The sequence below is a fragment of the Monodon monoceros genome, unplaced genomic scaffold, assembly GCF_005190385.1.
Source record: "Monodon monoceros isolate NGI ecotype Baffin Bay Population unplaced genomic scaffold, NGI_Narwhal_1 Super_Scaffold_15, whole genome shotgun sequence".
Taxonomy (NCBI): Eukaryota; Metazoa; Chordata; class Mammalia; order Artiodactyla; family Monodontidae; genus Monodon; species Monodon monoceros.
In genome coordinates, this window is record NW_021703771.1 from 45,558,675 (window position 1) to 45,585,324 (window position 26,650).

Genomic DNA, 26,650 nt, shown 5'->3' on the forward strand with positions numbered 1-26,650 from the left:
TCATTCTTGGAGTGTAACTTTCTGTATTTGATGACATAAATAATATTTATAGAACTTCATTCAAATAAGTTCTTGTTCATTTTTTCATGGGGCAGTAGACACTTATTGCTTTTCTTTTTTGTTATTTAATATCCATTTCTTCATCTACCCGGATTTCCTTTTGAGAAATTGCCTCTGTCCCATGGCATACAGTCACATGCTAATCAGATGTGCCCTCTCTGGAATCTGAAATTTGAGCAGACATTCTACCTCTGCTCCTAACCTGATTGACCCTGCTGTAAATTATGCCATATTCTAGCCCCTACTATTGCCTTTGTTCTAGCAGAGTTCCCTAGTTACCTATGGATTCTGTGAGCTTCTGATAATTTGAATGGATTCTCTTCTGCTTAAATTGGCCAGAGTAGGATTCTAGCTTGCAACCTTACATGGCAAATCCAACAGAATCTGAAAGTTTCTTTCCTACAGGACACATTAAACACAACACTCTACATCACCATTGTATAAGTACGAGTGTAAATATTCAACAAAAGCAAATCCCTCTTTTTAGAGCTATGCCTATTAAATATTAAGGTTATTTCTAAGTAGTGAGGAGTGAATTTCATTACATATATAATAACAGAAGAAAGCAGAATGCTATAATGGTAAGAGCCTGGAGGTGAGCAGTCTGGGTTCACACTCTGGATGATTACCACTTTCTTGTGCAAATTACTAATCTCTCAGAGCTTCAGCTTCCTCACAAGCTAATAACAGTACCTGTCTCACAGAACTATTTTGGAGATTAATTAATACACACAAAATACTGTGAATACCTAACACAAGTAAGAACCCAATAAATAGTCATATGACTATAATACAAAACCAGTTTCTGAAACATGGATAAGAAATATAAAACCCACAATGCAAACAAGATATTTTATTGGAATAACTACTAAACAATGGAGTACTAAAAGGCATAATTTAGAATTTTAGAAATTAAATTATAAATGGAATATTTAGAGAATTCATACGTTGTATTAAAAGTTTAATATCTGAATTTGGAAAATAAAGTAAAATTCCACAATCACTGAAATGCTTACTTCTTCAAGGGATCTTCTCAGCTGTAAAGACTTGAGAAGCTTGTCTCCTGGCCTTGAAAAGAAATTTTAAAAAATATTAATAGTAAGGGAGAAGTCAATTAATTAAAATATGTATTAATTTTATAATACAAAAAATCTGGAATTTTTTCCAAGATAATGAAAATTCCTTAAGGAATATTACAACTTCAAATTTAGGAAATTAGGAAAAACATTTTTAAAGCCAAGCCATTAAAACATTAAAGAAAATTCCAGATAAAGACAAAACACAAAGGATTAAAAAGAAAATATCACCTTTTTTATGGAATAATGAATCAAAATTAAAAATCCTGGCTCAAAGTCAGAGAGAGGTAAAAGCAGAGAGAAGGAGAGATAGAGATGGGGCTACAAGCAGAGAAACACCACCAAGGTCTCACTTTCCAAGACCAGAAAGCTAACAGCTAAATAAAATGTGCAGCTAGCCTCCATGATATTGGGTACGCCAAAAAGTTCACTCGGGCTTTTCCATTAACATCTTAACCCCACCTATGATGTCAAAAGTTATCGGTATATTGGTGAACAAGCATCTTGGTATTTTGTAACAGTTAAAATGAACCTCTAACTTTATTCAGCCAAATTAATGATAGGGTGAAAAAAATGAATGCAATTTTGATATTTAAGTCATTGCAAAGAAACCTCTAATGTATCGTAATTAAACTGAAGAACCTCTTAAACAGTCCTTGCCTGTATATCCCAAGTTGTGATGCTGAAAAGATTACTCTAGCTCTATCTCTCATTTCAAACAATTTTAGTCCTTTCCCTCATGATCCTATTATTCTTCATAAACGCTCCTTTCTACTGCTCTATCTCTTCTCTCTTTAGAGGGAAACAAATGTGAAGTACTCTAATAGGGACTTTTTTTTTCTTTAAGATTTGAGAACTGTGTATTTTCTAGACTTGATATGCTACCACATAGCTTCAGTTTATACAAGTGGAGGGTTTCCAATTCCTAGGAATTCTTCTATAATGTACTACTCATCACTTAAATGCAAGGGATAAAGAGGTAACTGTACTGAAGTTAATTTCTGGAATTGTACATATCCAATAAGTAAGTGTATGTGTCCTATTAGAGTACTTCACTCTCTCAATAGTGTGATATATATATCTCCAATAGTTCATCCAACATATCCAAGTGCCTAACACAGAGCCTCAGGAATCACTAGAATCACATTTAATAAACAGTAATTATGAGACCAATATGAGTTAGAACTCCTTGGATTAAGTTAGCTTTTTCTTACCATATATGTTGCCATTTTTCATTACTCCCCTGACATTAAAAATTAAATTATGTATTATAAAATTAAATATTTTTGTGAAGCTCCAAGTAAAATATTTGACAAAATTAGGTACCATTTGAAATTTAAAGATGTTCATTCCAGAAATTAAATGACATACAAAATATCTATGCCAACCTAATGTTACAGAATGAGGTGTTAGGAGTTAGGTAAAAATTTTATACTCTGAAGTCCAACCTGTCCAAGCGTCACATAATAAATATTTAGATACTTACAATTTTCTCCTCTGAAGAAAGAACACCCTCTACTGCCACTATCTGGTACTGCTTATGTTTTAAATTCCCCACAAATTTCCGAAGTTGCTTGACACTGCTAGCTTCCATGTCTTGTTTTAAGAGTTTCTGCATTTCTCGAGAAGGACATCCAGGATCAAATACTAGTAAACATAATGTTCGGTTTTTTCTCTCTTCAATTCCAACAACTGTTTGACTATGACCTATCAAAAAATCAAGTAAGAGCTATATATATATATATATGTGTGTGTGTGTGCATATGTGATATCTACCTATATGTACAGCTATATACAGATATGTTACTATATATACACACGCACATAGACACACTATATACACTTTCTATATATAGTGTGTGTGCACATGTGTATTTTGAATATAAATACAGTCAGTCCCTCTGACATATAGGTTATCTGAGTTCTTTCAGTTCTAAGACACTTCCAGTTTTCTTTGTTCAATTTTAGTTTTCTAAAGGCTTCATGGCAAAAAATTCTACTTTCACTATGCCGTATATTTTAGTTTTTCTTTCCTAATCGCATAGTCCTTCTTATTCAAATTATCTCAGATGAATGGATTTGAAATTTACCTACTGAAGAACAAAAAGTCTCATGGTTCCAAAAGGTAAACAAGAGTCAATTTATACATACTAGAACTTCAATGGGAAGGGCTTAAACTTTCTAGTTTGTATCCTGAACAATGAAATTCCTAATATTTACTTCTCCTTCCTCCTGTCAATCCAAATCATCCATTCGACAAATTTTATGAAATATCTATATGCCAGGCACTATTCCATGCAGTTAGTGATACAAAAGCAAACAAAACAAACACTTCTGCCTTCATGGAGCTTATATTCTAATAGGAAGGAATTCTCCACAAACAAGGTAAATAGGTAAAGTTTATATATATCATGTTAGATAAAGAAAAATAAAGCAGGGAAGAGGGATAGGAAATGCCATTGTTGGAGGGGGGTAGAATAACAAGATGAATTTAAAAAGATGGTAGGGAAGGCCTTACTGAAGTGAGGTAAAGCCTTGGAAAATGTAAAGGATGAACAATAAAGGGAGAATGAACCAGGTGGCCCTGAAGATACCAAGGACATCATCCATTACTAGAATGTGTCATGATGACAATACAGCTCTAAAAATCAGAGTAATGTCACAATACTCCTCTCCTCCCATTAATTATCAGAATCTTAACATATCCTAAAGCAAAAGCCAATTGCCTGTCTTATAAAAATAAATTGTCTTATAAGTTATACTTAGTACCTGTAAGTTATACTAACCTTGATGTTGAAGATAGATAGGAGGTTTAGATGTAAACAGTACTTTTGGACTCCCTTCTCTCTCTGAAGAATAGTAGCTCAATATCCATTCGAATAAGCGAGGGTGTGTACCCAAAGGGCCAGTTGACTTGTGAAAGTCAGTAATACGACACCTATAAAAAAATTGACAAAATGGATTATTTAGAAAAATATTAAAAAATTTTTTTCATCAATGGAGTTATAAAATACAAAAAATTCTTAATTTAGAATTAATTTTATTTCATCATCATTTTCTTAAGAAGAAATAAAAATTTTATTATTTATCTGAAAACTTATTTTATGAGGAAATTATTTAAATAACTTTTATGGTTGATGACAGATATAAAAGTTACAAAAATTTTCTGACATATAAAACTTCCATTAGTAGTAAATGAGGGTCATACTTGATTTTTAAAAGTCTACCTATAACCTGAGACATAGGGACTTTTACTCCAAAGTCTCTAAACCCAATAATCAATTAGAAGCCGACCTCTAATTATAATTCCTCAACAATATCCTAAATATTTTTCCTGTCAGTTCTCTCAAATTTCAATAATAGACAAGAAAAGAATACCTGTAAAGATCATAAAAAACCTGTATGTACCCCCATCTATACATCTATCTATCTCCTATTTGGCAACAGACCATGGTGGTATTGTTTCCTCAAGAGGAAGTCAACCATGAATAAACCAAACTATTTTAACCAGGAGCACTATTTACACTTCTCAACAACTATTTTAAAAAAGGTCAAATATAAGTAAAAGCAATTAATATAGAGTCATGAAGCTTAAGGCAAACTTTCCATTAAAGATGATCATAAGCATCTATCTCCGATGTCTCTTGAAAGCCGAGGTCCGCCAATCAGCTTTTTAGTGCCTCATTCTTCACTTTAGGAACAGACAGCTAAGGATTTTTAAAAGTTAGAAGAAAGCCTTCCAAATGGAAAAGACTAAAATAAATAGACATGAAAACAATTTAACATGGAGGATACAGAAAAATGCAAGGAATAGAAAAAAAGAAAATGTTGGAAAAAAATTTTACAACCATAAAAGAATACGATGCTATGAAATTACCCCTTAAAATTAAAAACATGATTGTTAAAATAAAAATTTCAATAGAGTAGCTGGGAGATAACGTTGAGTAAATTTAGATAGTAAAACAAAATCAAAGAAAGTCAAAGAAGTTCAGTGGCCAACTAACAGGAGTTCCAGAAAGAAAAATAAAGAAAATGGAAGGATCATAATTATCAAACAACATTTAACCTCTAAGCTCTTACTACATGCCAGTCATAGTCCTAAGGACATTATTATCTCATTTAATTATCACTACAACTCTATGAAGAAGTAACTATTTACATGTTCTTTTATCAATGGTGGGACTAGGACAAGTTAAGTCATAGAGCTAGTAGGCAGAAAGCTAGAATCAATTGTAGGCAATCTTACTTCAAAAAGTCTAAGCCCTTAACCACTATACTGAGATCTTATAGCCTACAATTCCAGATTCAAAAGGAAAAACAAATGCCCAACACAATGAATCAAAGCCCCACATCCAATGGTGAAATTTCATAGCATTGGGGCTAAGAAAAGATGCAAAAAAACTTCCAGAGAAAATAAATAGGTTATACACAAAGGAACAAAAATCAGATGGCAGCTTACCTTCTCTTTAGTAATACTGATTGCTAGAAGTCAACAGAGTAACAACTTGATCTGATTTGAAAATGATTTTGGGTTAAGAATAATACAGCCACACAAACTATCACTTACGTAATAAGACTAGGTACCCTTTCTTAGAAGGCTAATAAAGGAAGTGTTCAAGCAAAAGAGAGTAATCCAAAAAAGAGAGAGACATGGAATCCAGGAAAAATCCAGGACCCAATTCAAGAAAACAGTGAAGAAATGCAACATGATTAGAGCTGTGGAAGGGATCTAGAAGGCAAATAATGCAGACTAGAGCAGAGGAAAGACAGCTTCAAGAAAAAGGTGTCCAGGAATAAGGAGCACCTCAGATTTCATGATAAATGGAGTTTTTGGAAAAATTTGACCATGATGCAGCCAAACTGTAAAACGGAAAAGGAAAGGCAATTCTTAACTCAAAGAAAATTTTAAAAAGCTTTTCAGGAAAGATATAAAATCAGCAATGAATAATATTTACACAGTCATGATGTAAACCCTGACTTTAACTTAATAAAAACTGAGATTTAACCATATTACAAAAATTGAGGGGAAACAGATGGGAGATATAAGGAGAATGCAATAGACAATGTCTAAAAGTGACAAACCAAGAAAAGGCCATGAAAGCATATTATTTAAAAACAATGGAAGTGACAGCTGCCTCTGAGAGACAGGACTCGAGAATAGATAAGAGCATGAAATGGGGAAATGAGTTGCTGCTTTTCATTGTAAGTCTTTCATTTTAATGCTACTTAAATTTTATTTTTTAACTATCCCTTTGATAAAAAAAAAAAACCACAATAACAAAAATTTCCCAGATATGACAATAACATTAACTTGGTTTTTTAGGTACATACTTTATCCTTAGGGAGGTCAGAAGTGTATATACTTCACATGCTCCAATCCAGGCCTTTGTTCCCTGTAACCTGTTATTAAGTTGAGAGGCACCCTGGGGATCAAAACCTTCCTTCCATGCATCTTCAATCATAGACTGAATTTTTGGAATGCAAGGAACTGACATACCTAAAATTATACAAAGTAAATATGTAATATGACAGTAAAGTACTGAATATCATTTAGCAGTACACCATACATTCTACAGGAACCTACAGTTTTTATGCCATTATTTCTGACATCTTCTACTGTATCATTTTCTCTTCCTTCAACCAGAATTCAGGTTTTTAATGTAAATATCCACTAAAATACATCTTTATTAAAGCTATTAATTGTGCCTACTATATATTAATTCATCCCACATCAAATGTACTTTATCAGATGATAAGTTCAGGGTATCGCATTTCACATACCTTTCAAGCAATCATCATAAGCATCATTTTGCAATAATGATGAAAGCAGCATTTGGAAATTTCTGTAACCACAACCCCAACCTTTGTCACCATAAGATGACTGAAAGTGATCCACTACTGTAGAAAGCCACACACGCCTCACATCTGTGGCAGCATTCTGATAATACCTATAAAGTGCTTCCATAATTCCTAAAGTGAAAAAGAGATTTAGAAAGTTTAGAGGGATATCATCTTTCTATGGCTGTCTCATATATTTCTAATATCAACCTCTTTCTCAAGGGCCACATCTAAATCCTGTCGATTCCATCTTCTTTATCTTTTTACTGATATAATCTTGGTTATTGTCCTGCTTATTTATTACTACTATGCGAGTTTCCTAATACTGGCATATTACTTATTATGCTGAATTGAAACTGTTTGCTTCCTTCACTTCTGCATCTGCAGGGCCAGCACATAAAAGTACACTGCTGAATGAATGTTCTTGACCCCCCATTTTATTTTACATTCTGCTGGACATCATTCTTTCTGAAGCTCAGTCCTAGTCTTGCTCTCAATTTAAAAACTTCAATAGCTTCCTATTACCCATGGAATAGTTTTAATCCATGGTATATGAAGCCCACAGCAGGCTATCCTCTAACTTACCTTTATTTCAAACCACTCTTCTTGCCACAATTTTGGCTGTGGCCTAACTGAACACATTAAACATGATTTTGACCATGGAGTTTTCATTCAATTACAATATTTACTAAGCACTTTTAAAATACTTAGCACTATGCTAAGCATTGAGGATACAAAATATTATGACAATATTCCTTAAAATCTCCTGGACCCAGATTATAATAAGTGCTATATCATGAATAACAAGGTGTTAGGATAGGGTACATCTGATTCTATCCCTTTCCTCCTTCTAGTAACTCTCCCTATATTTCAAAATCCTATTGATACCTTCAGAAGCAAATGCTACAGTCTTCGTAAACACTTTTCCTGATTCCATAACCCCAAACAAAAAGGTCCTCTTTATCTGAACAATCACTACATTTTAATTGTTGTGCCTCCTAGGTACTGGTCATATTTCATGGCAGAATTCTACAGTTCTCTGTATATACTTTACAGACTCTGGGAAGCTTATTGACAGGAAAATCTTATTTGGATAGCCCATACTTTCTCACATAGAACATGGCACCAAAAAAGCAATCACTAAATGCCTTACTTGAATGAAGATTATCCTATAGGAAAATGGGTTTTTGTCTTTAAGAAGGCAGAGTCAATAAATCAAAACAATTAAAGGAACCAAGAGTTGTAGCTGTGCCTACACTATGAAGGACAGAAATACAGACCATTATAACCATTTCCAGGGAACTTAAAAAGATTAGATTCACGGTCAAGAAAAAGAACAATTAAAATGCTATAAAACTGAGTACTAAATGTTGTAGTATGGAATGGGTACTCTAGGAATTCAGAGAAATTAATGTGAGATTCAGTATCATAGACTTTGATAAAGAGATCAAGATTTGAGAGACATTTAAGAGTGAGGTGGAATAACAGAAAAATAGGAAAAAAAAGTAATGTACATTCTAATATACTTTGGCATAGTTATTACTAACTCAATGGTGCCTCATTGTGTAGGTAATACTGTCCTAGTAACCACATCATAGCACTTGCTTTTAAAGGAAAATTTCCTCATAATTAAAGTTTTTTATTTCTTAGCACCTAAATGTCTTTAGATATTTTCCAAGATGAATCTACCTTCTGTTAAATTATATTCTATTCTATATAGAATACAGAATGTTAAAATAATGAGACTCTTCAAATGAGAGCAGCTTCAATTAACATCTGCATAACTAACAAAAAATAAAAATTCTATCTGGAAGTCTGGATTTCCTGGATCTGGATTTCTTTTTCCTTCCCAAGGTTAGGGAAGTTTTCAGAGAGCCAGTGTCTCCTGGAGGGGAGCCTTACACACGGCTGGTGTCCTGGTTTTTATGCCTGGTACCCCAGCTTTCACAGCTGCCACCCTGACGGCCTGATTCTGGTGGCCAGGAGGGCTTGCATTCCTGGGTCTCACAGGTCTATGGCAATCGGGAAGACAATTCTTAGAAGGCCGCCACCTCCAGGGCACTGCACAGACAAAAAACTGAGGCATATCCCCAAGTCTTTCTCTGAAGGCAGCCTCTTTCTTTGTCTTAGAGCTTCAGCCTGGGGGGCAAGCTTCAGGATTGGCACATATCTAGTGGACTAGGGAGCTGCTCTCAAGGAACGAAGGCTGTGGATGCCACCTTGGCATTCTCCCTCTGTCTTACTCCAGCTTACCAGTAACTTCCAGAAAAGAGCCCATACACTTGTGTGCAACCCTGATTTTTGCGACTGTCACCCAGGGGACACTGCCATATCACCTGGTCAGCAGGTCTTATACTAGCAGTCCAACAGGGCTGTATATATTTGCATACTTTTGAAAGCTGTTGCAGCCACTATTGAAAACAGTATGGAGGTTCCTCAAAAAAATAAAACTAGAACTACCATATGATCCAGCAATTTCACTACCATATGACACAGCAAGCCAATCTGTTACCAGAAGAAAACAAAAACACTAACTTGAAAAGATATATGCACCCTTATGTTCACTGCATAATGGTTTATAATAGGCAAGATATAGACCCTAAGTGTCCACTGAAGGATGAATGGATAAAGAAATTGTGGTACACATACATACACGCAAAGGAATGCTACTCAGCCAGAAAAGAGAATGAAATTTCACCATCTGCAACAACATGGATGGACCTGAAGGGTAATAACGCTTAGTAAAACAAGTCAGACAGAGAAAGACAAATACTGTATGTTATCACTTATATGAGGGATCTAAAAAATAAAACAAAGGAATGTAACAAAACAGAAACAGACTCACATATATAGAGAACAAATCAGTGGTTAACCAGTGGGGAGAGAGAAGGAAAAAGGGGCAAAATAGGGGTAGGGTTAAGAAGTACAAACTACTATGTATAAAATAAATAAGCTACAAGGATATATTATACAGCACAAGGAATATAGCCAATATTTTATAATAACTTTAGAGTATAATCTAAAAAGTACTGAATCACTATGTTATATACCTGAAACTAATATAATATTGTAAATCAACTATACCCCAATAAAAAAAAAGAGTAAAAAAATTAATGTAACAACAACAAAAAACAAAATGAGAAGAGATAACACACACACACACACACACACACACACACACACACACACATACATACAATGGAATATTATTTAGCCACAGAACAGAATGAAATCTTGCCATTTATAACAGTGGAGGGACCTTAAGGGCATTATGCTAAGTGAAATAAGTCAGACAGGGAAAGACAGATACTGCATTATCTCTCTTACATGTGGAATCTAAAAACACAACAACAAAACAACAACCACAACAACAAAAACAAGCTCATGGATACAGGGAACAGACTGGTCTTTGCCAGAGGCAGGATGTGCGGGGATGGGAGAAATGAGTGAAGGGAGTAAAAACAAATCTTTAGCACCAAATCGATTACTTCTAAATTTCAAGGTAGCTTATAAAAAGGACACAGTATGTTACAGGTCAGTGTTCTTCAATCTTTTACAGATATATTTATTTTAAATTATACATACACTACTATATTCTCCAGTAACTCTAAAACAAATGCATAGACAGAAATTAAAGGATATCATATTAAAGACAAGTAGAAGTTCTAATATTTTCTTCCTATATACCCTAATGCATCATATTACACATCTGCTGGGAAGTCCTATCCTGTATGGAAACTCTGCAGGGAGACCCTTGAAGTATAAAGACAGCCTTCAGAAACAGACCTATGGATATATGAAAATATGACATATGTGTTACAAATACATGGAGACAGTACAGATTTGCTAAGTGGTACTGAGATAAACAAGCAATAACAACTTAGTATTGTAAGTATCACTATAAATAAGGGGAAAAATTAGATCCATACCTTCTCTTTCTCTCACTCAACTTTTTCCCTCCTTCCCTCTCTCTCACACAGACATATGCACAAATAAATTCCAAGTTGATTAAAAGTCAAAATATGAAAAGCAAGGTATAATATTTGCTCCTCATATAATCAATGAAGAATTAGTATCCTGAATACTTAATGGACTTCCAAAAATCAATAAGAAAAGGACAAACAACCCAACAGAGAAGGGAAAAAGGAAGGGACTAGGTTATTTACAGAAGAAACTAACTCAGGAGTAATCCGAGAAATACAATTAAGAGATGTATCCTCCTCTCATGCCCTATTAAATGGCAAAAATTAAAAAGTGTCACGATACAAAGTATAAGTCAGAACACACTGATGCTAATGTAGATTCCAACCATTTTAGAAAACAACTCCATAATACCCTTAACAAAGTTAATTATGCAAATACCCTTTAATCTAGTATTTCCAGTCTGGATGTTAGAGAAACTCTTAAGGGGGAAACCTGTTCACAATTTGTAAGAATAAAACACTGGAAACAACCTAAGTAATACAAGGAAATTCTATACAGCAATCAAAATGAATGAAGTACAGTTATAAGAATCAATATATTTAAGCAAATCCAATTAAAGCATACATACTGTATACCAATTTACATGTAGTTTAAAATATAAAAGATTATTATTATGGAAACCTACATATAAGATAAAATTATTAAAACATATATGAGACTGATAAATACCAAATTCAGGATAATGATTCCCTTTGTGGAGGACAGAAATCAGAATGAATGAGGGGTACGCAAGGGGTTTAAAATACATATGAAAGGGTTTACAGCTTTAAAACATTAAATTTCATAAAAACTGGGTGGTGGGAACAAAGCTGTTTCCATATAATTTGGGTTTTTTTTTAAACTATACTAACAGATATGTTAAAAAAATATTAAAAACATCAGGAAAAATGGCATTCTTTGGAACAAGGCAGATCTGATTGTGAATACCAGCTGGGCCAATAACTAGCTATGTAACCTTACCTTGGGAAAGTAATTTAACCTAAGTCACAATGACCTCATCCAGAAAAATCTAACAGTACACAAGATTTTTCTTTTGAGAGTTACATGATACAATATATATAAAGGTCTTAGTATCTAAAACTGTACTGAACAATATGGTAGAAACTATTTACAGGTGGCTATTTGAACACCTGAAGTGTGGCTTGTCCAAACTGAGATGCCCTGCAAAGTAAAATACACATTGGATTTTGAAGAATTGCAAAATATCCCATTAACAGTTTTTAATACCTATTACATGTTGCATATTATGGACACGCTGGAAAAATATTAAAATTAATTTCACCTAGTCCTTCTTACTTTTTCTAATGTGACTACTGGAAATTTAAAATTATTTATGTGATTCACATTCTACTAGACAGCAATTGTCTAGAAAATAGTAAGCACTTAAAAACTTTTCTAAAAGGTTTGTTTTCAAATGTCAAATAAATTGACACAATATAAAAGTGAATTATTTTTAAGTGAATTATTTACTATAAAAATAAAAGTTCAGGAGTTTTAAAACAACAAACAAAAAATTACTTGAACACACAGTCTCACCTAAAACTATATAAACTATGGGTTATGAAAATTAAGCAAAATTCAAATAATTCTGATTATTACTTCAGTGATGTATGGAATATTAAAACCATGATTTGGATGTTTAAATACTCACCAGAAGTTTTTGTTTTTCCATCATCAATACCGATAGCTAGTGATTCCATCATATCAGCTTTTCTTCTATGAAATTCAGATGGATGCATTCTTCCCCTATTTACTTCTATCTCCATATTTCGTAGCTGCTGTTGCTTGTACCCTCCAGAATTATTTAAACCATATTGTCTCTATTGAACATAAAAACAAATGACTTAATTTTTATGTCCCTTTACATTAATGAGGATGGAAACTTCCCACTATTTTTTATATCTGGAAATATATTTTGAAACATTCTGGTTTATAGACTTTTATAGAAGTCAACTTAAAGATTTTTATGAAAAATCAATCACACACAAAAAAATCCCTAAGTTAATAATAGCCTTTCTCTACAAACAACCATCATGGCAAGAGACTTGTTTTCCTTGTAGTAGGGAAAGTAGAGAATCCTGTCTTCCTACTAATGGTACTGTGAAAGGCAGATGAGTTCTGACCATATTGCTGATTTTCTCAAGACACCCTGTCAGTACTTGTTATTTGGTTCCTAGGCTAGCTTACAAAGGCCTACTTAATCCATAATTCAGTCAGGTATTCATTCTATGTAGTGAATGAACTATGTTTTTGCACACTGACAATATGTTAAAACAGCCCCTATGGAAAACATTTCTGAGATCTGAACAAGTAGCCTGCAAACTTACATAATAAACTCCCTTAAACACTGAAAAGTTTTTGTATTGATAAATGTTTCAAAATTATATAAGGCAAAGAAGACTTAGGAAAAGCCAACTTTCTTTTCTCCTCTGAATCCTGGTGGGAAAATAATTTTGCAAATAAATGAATCATGAATGAGAAAAATAGCCTAAATTAGATATTCCAAAGGAAGAATAGCCATGTCTAAGATACTGGAGAAAAAAAAGTCAGAGGTCAAATAAGATCAGGAAGATTATGATATGTACAATGCATATTAGTATATTAAAGGCTTTGAGAAGACCCCAAGTACACAAACCTGTTTAACTGGACACTTTCAAACCTATTCAATCATAAACCCTTTTTACTCATACATTACCCTATTAGCACATAGAAAAAGAACACTTAAAAACTATATGAGCATTATTAGCACAGATGACATCATAGTCTACAGCAAATTAGGTCTGAAAAAAGTAGAAAAAGCTGTTAAAATTTTTAATGCATTAAAAATATAATAGATGCTACCAGTTTAGTTCAACAGATACCACCACTCACCTAAGAAAAATGAAGTCTCAAACATCATCAAAAAGCATTTTCCATTAAAAATGGTTCTTTTTAAATGCCTGAATTGCAATCACTAAAAGAATTTAAGACTCAGGAGACATTAATTCTAAGTTTCTGTTTTAAGTACCTATACAAACACTTAAAATTCTGAGTCTCAATTTCCTAATTTTCCCCATTGACATAGGTTTATATCCAGGCTTTACCATTTAATACTGCCAAACCCTGAGCAAGTTAAGCTACTTAAGTACTTTGTGTCTCCATTTCTTCATCTGCTGTTAAAAAAAAAAGTCTAAAATAACTTCATGGAGCAGTGAAGATTTTAAGATACTTTATACGGAGTGTTCACCCTAGTACATGACCAGAATGAGTACTTATAAATGGTGGCTGTTATGAACTATAAAAAATATATGTAAAAAAATATTTTGTATAATAAAGACAAAAATAATAGGCTGAAGCCTTGATAGCATGTTTGAAAAATAAGAACTCTAACCAAACCAAAATAATATAATTGCTATTAATCTTTGTACCTGCAGGTTCTGAAATTCTTCCATTTCTTGTCTTGATTCTTCAGATCTCCTCTTTCTGTCTTCTTCTTGTTGAAGCTGTTGAGCCAATTCCAGATCTCTAGAACACTGGACTCTATCCATACCTATTATACATTTTTAATGTCTAGAATAAAATAACTACTGAAATAAAGGCTCACTTATATGTTAATACATATTTTTTAAAAGGAGTAAATGCTATTATTTTGCCATTTATTCATGACTACGATGTCACAGAAACACTGAGAACAAATCTAGCAGAACCTGAACTGCTTCCGTAAGGGTATAACCTCCACTTAAATCGCCAATACTCGCTGAGTGTTTAGGCTGTGACAGGCACTTCTTATTAATTATCTCATTTGGATCCTTATAACAACCTTAGGAAGTTAGGTATTATTATCTACTAAGGAAACCAGAACTTAGAGAAATTAAGTAGCACCCTTGAGTAGTGCCCCTCATTAACAAAAATAAGGCATATTGGTTTTTAAAAGAAATACTAGGGGGGGAAAAAGGAAATAATAAAAAAGGTAAAAATATAAGTTTGCAAAGTACAGATATTAGATTGTAACTTAATTACAGTCTGACCCTTAAGCAAATAGTACAACTATGGAACATCTTGCCCTTTTTCCTCTCTACCCAGTGTCCCACAGATCCATTAGTGAGTGTCTTCTGGCCAGCATCTCCTTGACCTCCTAATTTGATGGTTTAATTATGTATTTGAATATTCTTTCTTTCCTTTCAAATCTCTCAGGCTCTGCTACATCTTCCTAATTTCTCCCTACTTCCACTGGTAGAAATATGCAATTCAAAACTGATTCTTAGCATACTTCTGAAGCTATCAACAGTGATTCACTCAGACCATATCTTTCTCCCATTACCCACTACAGGCTTACAGAATAATTTATGTACCCATACAAAGCTTATCATAAACAAAGTAAGAACTATTAGACTCTCAACTTCAGAGACTTATTCTTCCACAGTAATTAGTAAAGAACCACCACAGTAGAGAACTGTTCCATCTTTACTCCAGTAATTCTCATCTTCGTATTAGGCTGAGTGAGCAGGTAATGCTGTCCCTGGACATCACTAAGTGGTACTAGGATCATTGATAATGAACACTAAAAACCCCTGCATTAACAGGAGATATCTATGTACCTTAAGAAACTGAAATCCAGTAGAACACATTGGTTTCTCTTTAGGTCTACATTACATTTTGTTTCAATGGAATCGTGAAAATCATATAGGACCTTTCCACTTCTAAGGCACCCTCATGATTACTTAATCAATACCACTATTAAAAAAATAGGGGACAGAGGAAAACTTTAGAATCTCTTATAAAACTAGTAGGTGGTAATAAAGAAACTAGAAGAGTATCTGAAAATGCACTTGAAGAACTTTTAAGTCTCATAGTTCATATTCTTTTTAAAATTATATGTGCCATATGGCAGCTTCCTAGTTCATAAACAATTTTTACTGACAAGATGCTAAATTCAACTACTTCCAGCTGCTGAAAGAATGGCCTCAACTTATAAATCAAAAAGATTTTAAAAATTGTACAATATTTCACTGTCTTCTAAATACTGATGTTCTAGGTCAAAACCCTGGATTCACACCCCTAGTTCAGTCGTTGGTCACAATAGTTCATCCTTTATAACTTTTCTGTGAAAAAACTTCTTAAAAAAGTTGAAGTGGTATTAGAATTTTTTAAGGGACAGATTTATTTTTAACCACTGTGGGGTTTTTTTTCCCTCTATAACACTAATCTAAAAAGTAGATAGTATCCTAGGAAGTAGAAATTAAATCATGACATTCTTATCTTTAAACATATAGGCATACCTTGTCCAAAGCTGCTTTCTTCCAAATGCAAGTCAACATGTTCTTGGAGAATATGGTAATTTGTACAGATGAGCCCACACATAGGGCAGTCATAGAGTGGTTGATTACAATCTGTATTAGAGATATAATTTAGTTGGTCTGATTTTTAAAACCTTAAGATTTTTCACGCCAAGTCAAAGATTCTACTACCCACTAACTTTATTAAATAAGTAAAAGCTCTTTGTAGTTGGATTTAAAGCAATTTTTCTACTTCTAGGGTCAAGATGAAAGCCTGAGCATAAGCACAAAACCTCTTACAATAAAGGAAAATATTAATAATAAACATTTAGCTCCGTAGTCAAAACAAGAAAAGAAAAGGAAAAAGGAAAATCAAATGGTAAGTAGAGGCCAGTTCAGATATGGACTTTGGGGGCTGGATTCTCAGTACCCTCCAAACTGCGTGGTGACAAGCAGAATTCAAGCATTCAGCAAAAAAGCAGGACACTGGGATCAAATGCCCTAGTTGGGAGCACGCCCAAGACAGAAGAAATGGTACCTCTACAAGACCAAGACCTGGCTGATACGGGGTACCGAAAATGTTATTATGTTATTAGGGAACTGCAAATTAAAACAAGATAACACTACACATATATTAGAATGGCCAAAATCTGGACCACTGACAACACAAAATGCTGGCAAGGATGTGAGCAAGAGGACCTCTCATTCACTGCTGGTGGGAATGCAAAATGGTACAACCACTTTGGAAGGGTTTGGCAGTTTCTTATAAAACTAAACACATTGTCACCATATGATCCAGAATCATAAATTCCCTTGTATTTACCCAAATGAACTGAAAATTTCTGTCGACACAAAAACTGGTACATGGACATTTATAGCAGCTTTATTCATAATTGCCAAAACCTGGGAGCAACCAAGATGTCCTTCAGTAGGCGAACAGATAAATAAACTGTGGTACATCCAAAGGAATATTATTCAACGCTTAAAAAAAAAAAGAATGGGCTATCAAGCCATAAAAAGACATGGAGGAATCTTAAATGTACATTACTTAGTGAAATAAACCAATCTGAAAAAGCAACATACTGTATGATTCCAATTATATGACATTCTGGAAAAGGCAAAAATATGGATAGTAAAAAGATCAGTGGTTGCCAGTGGCCAGGGGGAGGGAAGGATGAATAGGTGGAGCACAGAGGAATTTTAGGGCAGTGTGACTATTCTGTATGATATTAAATACTAAATGGTGGGTTCATGTAATTATACATTCGTCAAAACCTGTAGAATAGGGTTTCCCTGGTGGCGCAGTGGTTGGCAGTCTGCCTGCTGATGCAGGGGACGAGGGTTCGTGCCCCGGTCTGGGAGGATCCCGCATGCCGCGGAGCAGCTGGGCCCGTGAGCCATGGCCGCTGCGCCTGCGTGTCTGGAGCCTGTGCTCCGCGACGGGAGGGGCTGCAGCAGTGGGAGGCCCGTGTACCGCAAAACAAACAAACAAAAAAACCCAAAAAAACCTGTAGAATATACAACACCAAGAGTGAACCCTAATGTAAACTATGGACTTTGAGTGATATTGATGTGTCAAGATTCACTGATTTTAACAAACGTATCACTTGGTATGGGTTGTTGAATAATGGAGAAGGTTGTGAGGATAAGGGGACAGGGGGTATACGGGTAGTCTCTGTACTTCCTACTCAATTTTTCTGTGAACCTGAAACTTCCCTAAAAAATAGCATCTATTAAATTTCAAAAAATGAATTTATGCACTCTCCTTAACCTTTTATAGAAATTAACTCAAATGAATCAGACTTAAATGTAAAATTCAAAACTCTAAAACTTCTAGAAGATAACGTGGGAAAGGTGACCTTGAGTCTGGCAAAGAGTTTTGATACACCACCAAAAGCACAACCCATGAAAGAAGAAATCAAGTAAGTTGAACTTCATTAAAAGTAAAAACTTCTGTGCTGTGAAAGACACTGTTAAGAGAATGAAAAGACAAGCCTCAGACCAGGAAAAAATATTTGCATAACACATTATCTGATAAAGGACTTGCATCCAAAATATATAAATTACTCTTAAAAACTCAATGGTATCAAAGAAATACATGATTCTAAATGTGTATGCACCAATAAAAGAGCCTCAAAATACATGGAACAAATCCTAATAGAGCTGAAAGGAAAAACAGACAAATACACAATTATAATTAGGGACTTCAACTCCCTTCCAAAAACCGGTAGAACTGCTAGACAGGAAATCAGCAAGGACATGGAAGATCTGAACACGATCAAACAACATACCCTAATTGACAAATATAGAACACTCGACCCAACAACCGCAGAACACACATTTTTTCCCCAAGTGTCTATGGAACATGTGCTGAGATAGACCATATACCATACCTTAGGCCATAAAACAAGTTTCAAGAAATTCAAAAGAACTTAAACCATTAAGTTCGTTCTCTGATCATAACAGAATCAAACTAGAACTTGGTAACAAAATCTGAGTCCCAGACAGTTCAGATGCCACTGGGCTGGTGGTAAATAAAAGAATGGCCTCTGCAGGGCTTCCCTGGTGGCGCAGTGGATGAGAGTCTGCCTGCCGATGCAAGGGACCCAGGTTCGTGCCCCGGTCCGGGAAGATCCCACATGCCGCGGAGTGGCTAGGCCCGTGAGCCATGGCCGCTGAGCTGCGCGTCCGGAGCCTGTGCTCTGCAACGGGAGAGGCCACAACAGTGAGAGGCCCGTGTACCGCAAAAAAAAAAAAAAAAGAATGGCCTCTGCAAACTGGACTCTGAGTGTATTTCTCCTCAGAAAGTTTCTAAAACTATTTTCAATGTAGCTGAAACATTTATTATTTGCATCAAAACTCTTTTCCATTACTGTAATTTCATATTGCAATAATGGCAAATGAACAATGTTATAAACAAACTGAAAACACATTTGTAGTGATCTCATTTACAAACCAACTTTTGGGACACCACATATTAAACTGGGACTACTACTACTTACTTATTATATAAAACGAATACTTTACCTTCTAATGGAGTGTCTAAAAGATCGGCATGCTCTGTTTTCACATGAGTTTCCATATCTTGACTACAACCTTCTATTTTTCCACAGAATGGACATTCAGGAGGACTATACATTGCTTCATAAATTGATCCTTTAATTTTGGTTCGGTCAGGCTGTTTTTCCTTACTTTTCAGGAATTTTCTAGATTCAGTTAAGTTCTCTGAATAAAAGTCTTTATGTTTTAAAATACCATTGTTAGGCGGGCCTTGAGCTGAAATTTTTGGATGATTAGATGCACAAGCTGAATGAATACTTGAATTAACTTCCATTCTACACTGTAGGGTGCTGTCCTTCCTGCTATTGGAAGTTCCATACTGTACTGTATTAATCCTCTCAAAGTTTTTTTCTAGTTCATTTCGCTCAAAATGAGCAGTTTCAATATGAAAACACATTTCATCATAATTCACACCTGACAACTTGCAAAATGGACATGTAACTTCATTTTCCATGTGAACAATTAGGAGGTGAGCCTTCATGTCTGGTTCTGAGGTTACTGTTTCACCACATATATTGCAAGATAGCATGGTACAGCAGGTAACTAGAAAAGAATACAATATTATTTTAAGTTTGAAAGTAGGAGTTGAAGAAAATACATTTTGTAAAATGATTTCAAGCAATTATATTTGTTAATTATAACTGGATTATTTAGATGAAGAAATTTTCAATGTACTTACTGTTCCTCAAATACACACATTTATTTATAAATCTCAACCAAAATTTCACTACTGTATTTCAAGTTTATGGTTTTGATAAAACAAAGGCAATGATAATGCAAATTAAAGTAAATAATTTTTCAAAAATTTCAAAAAGTGTCTCTGGACTGAGGTAGAGAAAAAATAACGTTTATAAACTTGCCCAGGTAAAATAAGTCAAGTAAGAGAAAACAAAGAGAAGAAACCTTACCAACTGATATATCTAAATAAAAAACTTTAAAGTTATTAACAATGAATTGGGTAAATAAACAAATCTTTATAATAGCAGTTAACAGTTAAAGAGCTTTACATGTATCAAACCAATTCAAGCATCATTATTATCATTCTATATGGAGGAAACCCTGGCTCAGATATGTCACCAGCGCCAGAAAATGGTTAGCCAAAATGCTAACCCAGTCACGCTCCAGAGGCTGTACTCTCCACCCAAAGAAATAAAAGCAGAGTGAGCATAATAGAAAACAGCACTGATTCCAGAGTCAAAGAGAACTGGATTATAATCTCAGGTTTCATAATTTTAGGTGAGATATCTCATCTCTTTGAGGTTCGGTCTACAAAACGAGTTGTACTAAATCAGCAGTCATTTCTGGGTTTTACGGACAAATAAAGTACTGGCTACTGACACAAAGGTGATTTTGCTAAGAAGTAATTTTCAAAAAGCAATCACCATCACAACCTTTCTACTACAGACTACCGTTCAGCTAAAAACTATTCAGAAAACAAACAGGAAATGAAAAATAAGGAAATTATTCCCATCATTTAAATAAATGTAGCTTTCTAAGAACTCCCAACTTTGTCCTTTTTTCCATTTCCCTTCAGGTAAGTGAAAATAGTCTCTGATTTTAGATGAAAATTCTCCCAAACCCCCAGTGGAAAGAACGTCACACGCAAAGAAGTTTCTACGTTCCCCGGGCTGGGACACAGCAGGACGCAGAAGGATGCGCTTCAACTCCCTAACACTTAGATCACAACAGGGGATGAGAGACGTACGGAGGCCGGCGAGAGGTGCCGGAGCCTACCCAAGGGTCCATGCCAGCGTCCCGGGCCAGGACAGGAAACCAGCCCCGATACTAACTGGGTCAAAGCGTTGGGCCCAGGGAACCAGGGCTGGACGGTCACTTCCTACCGGCCTGGAGAGCCGGCCACACTGCCCTGTGCTTGGCTTCCTCTTCGGATCCCGCGGCTGACGCCGTCTGGCTTGCGGGCAGAGGAGTACGTGCGCGGCGTCGATTACCTTTCCCGGCCTAAAAGACTGAGGCAGGCCCTCTTTCTACCCAGACACTCACGGTGAACCGAGAAGAGAACCAGGGACTCCGAAAAGCTCCAGCCTCCAGGAACGAATTCAAAAAAGCTCTTCTTCTATTCCCCGGAAGGGAAGGACTCCCAGCATGCACCGCTCCATGCTAATCTGGGTTGTAGTGCATTCTGGGAGTCGTAGTCTTTTTGTACCTTCCCGACAAGGTTCCAACGCCTAATTTACGAGGAGAGGGCAGGTCCTAGGGCATTACACGAATCCACAATACCCACTATCCAGGGCCTGACTGAGTAGCACTCTATTACGTTATCAATAAAGGGCTTATAATGCTACAGCGTGCCAAACTCAGAGCTATGGAGGATGACAAAGACACGTTTTTGCCTCAAGGTTACAAGATAACGCTATCTTGATCCCTGAATTAAAAATATGAAACAGCTCTTGGGATTTAAAAAATACAATAGCAGAATTTTTAAAAAAGACATCAATGGAGAGCTGTAGGATAACCCAAAAAATTTCTCAGAAAAGAGAACAAAAAGAACAAGAGATGGAAAACAGGAATTTCTTCGGGGAAGGAATCGTGTTATTTATCTTGCATATACTGTGCCTAACACTACATGTAGAAAACAGTCTGTTTTCAATACTGCTTGTTCAACCCCAGGGTGGATTACAAGGCTATATATGTGTTATAATAATTTAGAGTACTTTATCTGGAGTTATTTATTTCATATATCAGTGACTACTTTTTGTCAAAAATCCACAGATGTTACAGAATACAAAAATTTAAATAAATAGCTAACTGAAACGCTTGAAACAAATGAGCAGAGAATGTAGGAAGGAAGGAAATAAAGCTCCATGAGGTTAAGATTTTTATCCGTTGTGTACACTGTTGTACCTCCAATATCAAACAATGCCTGGCACAGATTATGCCCTCCATCAATATACCACGTTGTAAAATGAACAAATGAATGGGTGGATGGACGGATGGGTGAGCAAACCAACGAATGAGTGAATGAAAGACTGAGAGCTGGCACGGAGGACTAGGGCAGTAGGACACACTACTGCAACGGCAACCGCGCCGGGTTAAAATCCCGGAGTCCGGGCAGGAGCCGGCTCCCCAACGGGTGGGTGCCGCTGGGGCTTCCGTTTCTCTCCGCCCCCTCTGCTGGTCAGTGCCGCAGCCTCCGCCGCCGCCGCCGCCGCCGTCGCCGCCGCCGCGTGCAAGGGCTTCTGGGAGGCGAGCCTTGGGGTCTCGGGTGAGGGGCGCAGGAGGCCGCCATCTTGAGTTGCGAGCCTGGTCTTCAGACTCATCGCTAGGGGCGGAGTGGTGACCCCGCTGTTACCGCAGCAGACGCCGCAGCTGGGGACTGGAAAGTCAGAGCGCCGGATAGTGCCACATTAATAGGTAAGTAGGAGTGACACTGGACAGGTTGGGTGAGCCTCGGGTTTGGTCGCTTTGGGAGCTACTAGTTCCTGAGGCCACTGTTTTGATCTACCCCTTCCCGTACACAGGGTTCAGAACCAGGCCAAGCCGGGATTTTCTCAGCTTCCCCAGAGGGAGAGAGCGGGGGCGGGGGCGTGGCAGCCGGACCTTTCTCTTGAGGAGGCGAAGTCGCGGGGAGCACTGAGCCTCTCCGAGAGCCGGGCTGGTCCTCTGAAGGAGCTTCAGGCAGAGGATCTCATCCTATCGCCGCTCTGCTCCACTGTTTCTCGGTAGTTCCTTTTTTGGTACATGGTCTTGTCAAACGTTGCCTGTCACTTCTGGGGCTCAGCAGTCTGTCCCGCGGCTCAGCTTATTAGAAGTTTCACCGTGTCCAGAATAAGGCAGGTTCGGTCCCAGTGGCCTACACATGTTAGGTCGCACCCTCTACCTCCACGAGCTGCCCTCCACCTGGATGCAGGTGCCGGGAAGGGCTCAGTCCTGACGCGGGCGAGCGTGGCTTTGATGCTTCTAATAGTCGACCACCTCACTTCCAAGATGAAAATTTAATCGTGTCTCCTCGATAATGCATAAGAGATGAAAGGAATTGAAAGCTGTTAAACGAGATAGTGATACTTCAAAAGAATATGACATGGGCATTAACTCTTCGGCTTTTTGAACACCTTTTAATAAAAAAAAAAGCCTTCTGATTTGAGGTCTCTTAATTACAACATTCAGTGATTTATATTTTGTAAGAAAATGACTTTCCCTCTTGGTAAACAAACGGCTCTGTCCTTTAGATCTTCTGGTTGGTGCACTTTCCCCTTTGTACTGATCTTGTAATTTTACTAACAGCCACCCTAGCCCCTGGAAATGGAGGCTTTATGGAGACAAGAAATTCCGTTAATATATATTAGAAAAAGTTCGGATTCCAGTTGTTTGCCCAACGTCAGCAGTTTTTCAAAGAGGAGAGTGAAAAAATAAGCTTATGACTGAAAAAAAATTCCTCTGGCTACTTTACAGTGTTTGAATAGCATTTCTTATATTTAAAATAACTTGTATGAGACAGCAGCCTTTGAAGTACAGTAGTTTTTTAAGCTATAATCCAGAGAAAGAAACAATCCCCTTGGGTGAGGCCCCTTTAAAGATCATTTTCCTTGAACTTTACATCCCCTTTGAAGCAACTGCAGTGAGGATGCAGATGTTAAATAAGAGACAGGAAGTTAGTACTACAGAAGAAAAAGGAACAAATGATGTATGAGTTGTTGGGGCTAGATTTTATTTGGTTAACATTTATATTGAAAGGTTTTAATGTCATTGCCTAGACTGATGGTGTTAAGGAGTAGTGTCTGCTGTGTGTGTTGGGAGGCACAAGGTGATTCAATCAGATGTGGGGAGAAAATATTAGAACTTCTGTTTGTTTACCTTTTAAAACTACTTTGTTTTTTAAAACTTTTCTATCTGTGAATTTATAATGGGATAGTTTATTAAGCTAGTAATACATGTATATAAATAAACACGTTGAGGATGAATTCCCAAGTGTATTTTGTGTACATGGAATTCCCAAATGTATTTTGTGTACATAGGATATGTGATCAAAAAGTTTAGAGGCCAGTGGCCTAGAAGATGCCTAATGTATAGGTGGTAAGTATATTAAAGAGGTTTATTGCTGCAAACATTTCATTTTGCTAAGATATTTTATACTGTTGAACATAATTGAGCAACTAATGTTGAAGCCCAGTTTGCTCTGTCATGAACTCTGATCTCTATTTTTCCCTTCCAAGAGCCTAAGCTTTTATTAATGTGACAGAATTTTTATATATGAAGTAGAGAATAATGCTAAACATTGTTATTATTAAGAAAGTTAATAATAAAAGTTCAGAAGCACAAAGTTTTAAATCCTTGTGAAGTCCTCAGCCCATTCCATTCGCCCTTTAGCTCCACCACTAATGAAATTTCTCTCAATATCTTTACCAGTGACCTAATTATCAAATCTATTGCTTCCTTCCTATGGTACTTGGCTTATTGTAGGCACTTAAATTTGCTGGATAAATCAATGAATGAACAAATTGGGTGACCTGTTTTTAGTGCTACAACAACTGAAATACTCGTTTATCTTTTGAATTCCCTTCTTTTTCATGACTCTTATTTTCTTCTGATCCTCCTATTTATTTTTGGTTTCCTTTGTTCTCTGCATTTTCCACTGAAATGTGAATATCCTTAAGATTTCTCCTTTGGGCATCTTTCTTTTATAGCTCTAATGCTCTTGGATTATCATTCAGCACTCTTTTCCTGAGCTTTGACTCATTTTTAACCATCCATAAATAAAAACTTTCTGTTTGTGCCCTATGTACTGTAAATTTAACACATTTAAAATTAAAAGTCACTGTATACCATTAGAATGGCTACAATTAACAATAACAAAATTCTAACAATACCAAGTGTATAGCCAGGATACAGAGTAACAGGAACTCTTATATGTTGCTAACGGGAATGCAAAATGTTATAGTTACTTTGTGGTTTGGCAGTTTCTCATAAAATGCGAAGCATACGCTTGTCGTATTATTCATCAATCCTACTCCTAGGTATTTACCCGAGAGAAATGAAAACTTACTTTTACACAAAAACCTGTACATGAATGTTTATAACAGATTTATTCGTAACTGCCCTAAACTAGAAACAACCTAAATGTCCTTCGGTAAATGAATGGATAAACTGTGGTATATCTGTACAATAGAATATTACTCAGCGATAAGGAGGAATAATCTATTGATACATGCCAACAATATGGATGACTTATAGATGCACTATGCTAAATGAAAGAAGCCAATTAAGACTATGTACTCTTATTATTTCATGTATGTGGAATTCAGGAAAAGGCAGATCTATGGAAGTAGAAAACAAATCAGTGGTTGTCAGGTTTTAAGAGTGGGAGAAGGACTAATAGGAGCAGCGTGAGGAAGTTTTGGGGGGAGTTATGAAGCTGTTCTGTATCTTACTGTGTTGGTTATATGCCTGTGCATTTTGTCAAATTCATAGTACTGAAAGAGTGATTTTTGCTGTATAATTGAATGCATTATTTTCATCTCAAAAACATGGAGGCAAGAAAACAAAACCACCACTCTGTTCCTTTATCGGTATTCCTTATTTTGGGTTATTTTGTCCTTATACTTAAATGGCTCACACTAAAAACCATGGAGTCATACTCAACTCCTTTTTCTTCCTTACTGCATATTCCTTACATTCATTTGGCCTCTAATTCTTATTGAATCAATTTCTGAAATGTTTCTGGAATCAATCTGTCTTCTATATTTTTCAACGCAGCTACTAATATAGTTTAGGTCTTTATCATCAAAGCTTGAAACAACCTTCACTTTAATTTCTTTAATTCTATTCCTTAGGATCAAGTCCAGATTTCTCAACCAGATTGCAGGAAGCATATGTTTTCTTACCTACCTTTCCAGCTTTATCTCCTGCCCCTTCTCCCATGCATCCTCTTGTTCAGGTACACTGGATTTCTTACTGTTCCATGTTTATGCCAGGCTTCTTCATGAATTCTGTGTTTACATATATTCCCTCTGTCTGACATACTTGTTCCCTTCCTTTTCCCCTTTCATCCTCTTCCCTGGCAAATTCTTGCTCATCCTTTAAGACAGGATAACTGGGAAAACTTTCAGAACTCCCTAAGGCACAGTTAGTTTCTGTGTCTTCTGTGCTCTCGCAGGATTTAATGCTTATGTTTTAGTGTACTTTACTACTTAAAGTATAATTTGCCAGTTCATTAATCTAGCTCTTCTATATCAGGGACAGCATATAAATGCCCATCTCTCCTTCTCTCCTGTTTACTTCATAAGTGCTAATTGATTACAGCATTCTCTCTGGCTATACATGGGTATGTCATCAGAATTTATCAGAATAACATTCTAGATAGGCATTAATTATCTCTCATATTAAATTCAAATTGAAACCCTGCTTTAGACTGATTTTTTT

General features: G+C 36.0%; 2 protein-coding genes across 9 annotated transcripts in view; one reads left to right on the forward strand and one right to left on the reverse strand.

Annotated features, from left to right (window-relative positions):
• The window catches only part of ZUP1 (zinc finger containing ubiquitin peptidase 1), a 53,407-nt gene extending 32,064 nt beyond the window's left edge, over positions 1–21,343 (reverse strand). For 3 of the 5 annotated variants that reach the window (XR_003793720.1, XR_003793721.1, XR_003793719.1), the window contains exons 1-10: positions 21,275–21,343; positions 19,241–19,816; positions 16,217–16,327; positions 14,366–14,487; positions 12,610–12,778; positions 6,918–7,106; positions 6,468–6,633; positions 3,923–4,074; positions 2,623–2,843; positions 1,077–1,128 (exon numbers count right to left, since the gene is read on the reverse strand). Coding sequence is in view for 2 of the 5 variants with exons in the window: in XM_029223984.1 (XP_029079817.1) it covers positions 1,081–1,128; positions 2,623–2,843; positions 3,923–4,074; positions 6,468–6,633; positions 6,918–7,106; positions 12,610–12,778; positions 14,366–14,487; positions 16,217–16,327; positions 19,241–19,802 (1,740 nt within the window). In the remaining 3 variants the exon portion in view is untranslated. Of the gene's footprint in view, positions 1–893; positions 1,129–2,622; positions 2,844–3,922; positions 4,075–6,467; positions 6,634–6,917; positions 7,107–12,609; positions 12,779–14,365; positions 14,488–16,216; positions 16,328–19,240; positions 19,817–21,063 lie in introns of those variants that run through there. The other 2 variants (XM_029223984.1, XM_029223983.1) reach the window with 2 other exon arrangements.
• Positions 21,344–22,515: 1,172 nt separating this feature from the next.
• KPNA5 (karyopherin subunit alpha 5) overlaps positions 22,516–26,650 on the forward strand; it is a 47,060-nt gene continuing 42,925 nt past the window's right edge. For all 4 annotated transcript variants that reach the window (XM_029224334.1, XM_029224337.1, XM_029224336.1 and 1 more), the window contains exon 1: positions 22,516–22,645. The gene's annotated coding sequence lies outside the window, so the exon portion shown is untranslated. The remainder of the gene's footprint in view (positions 22,646–26,650) is intronic.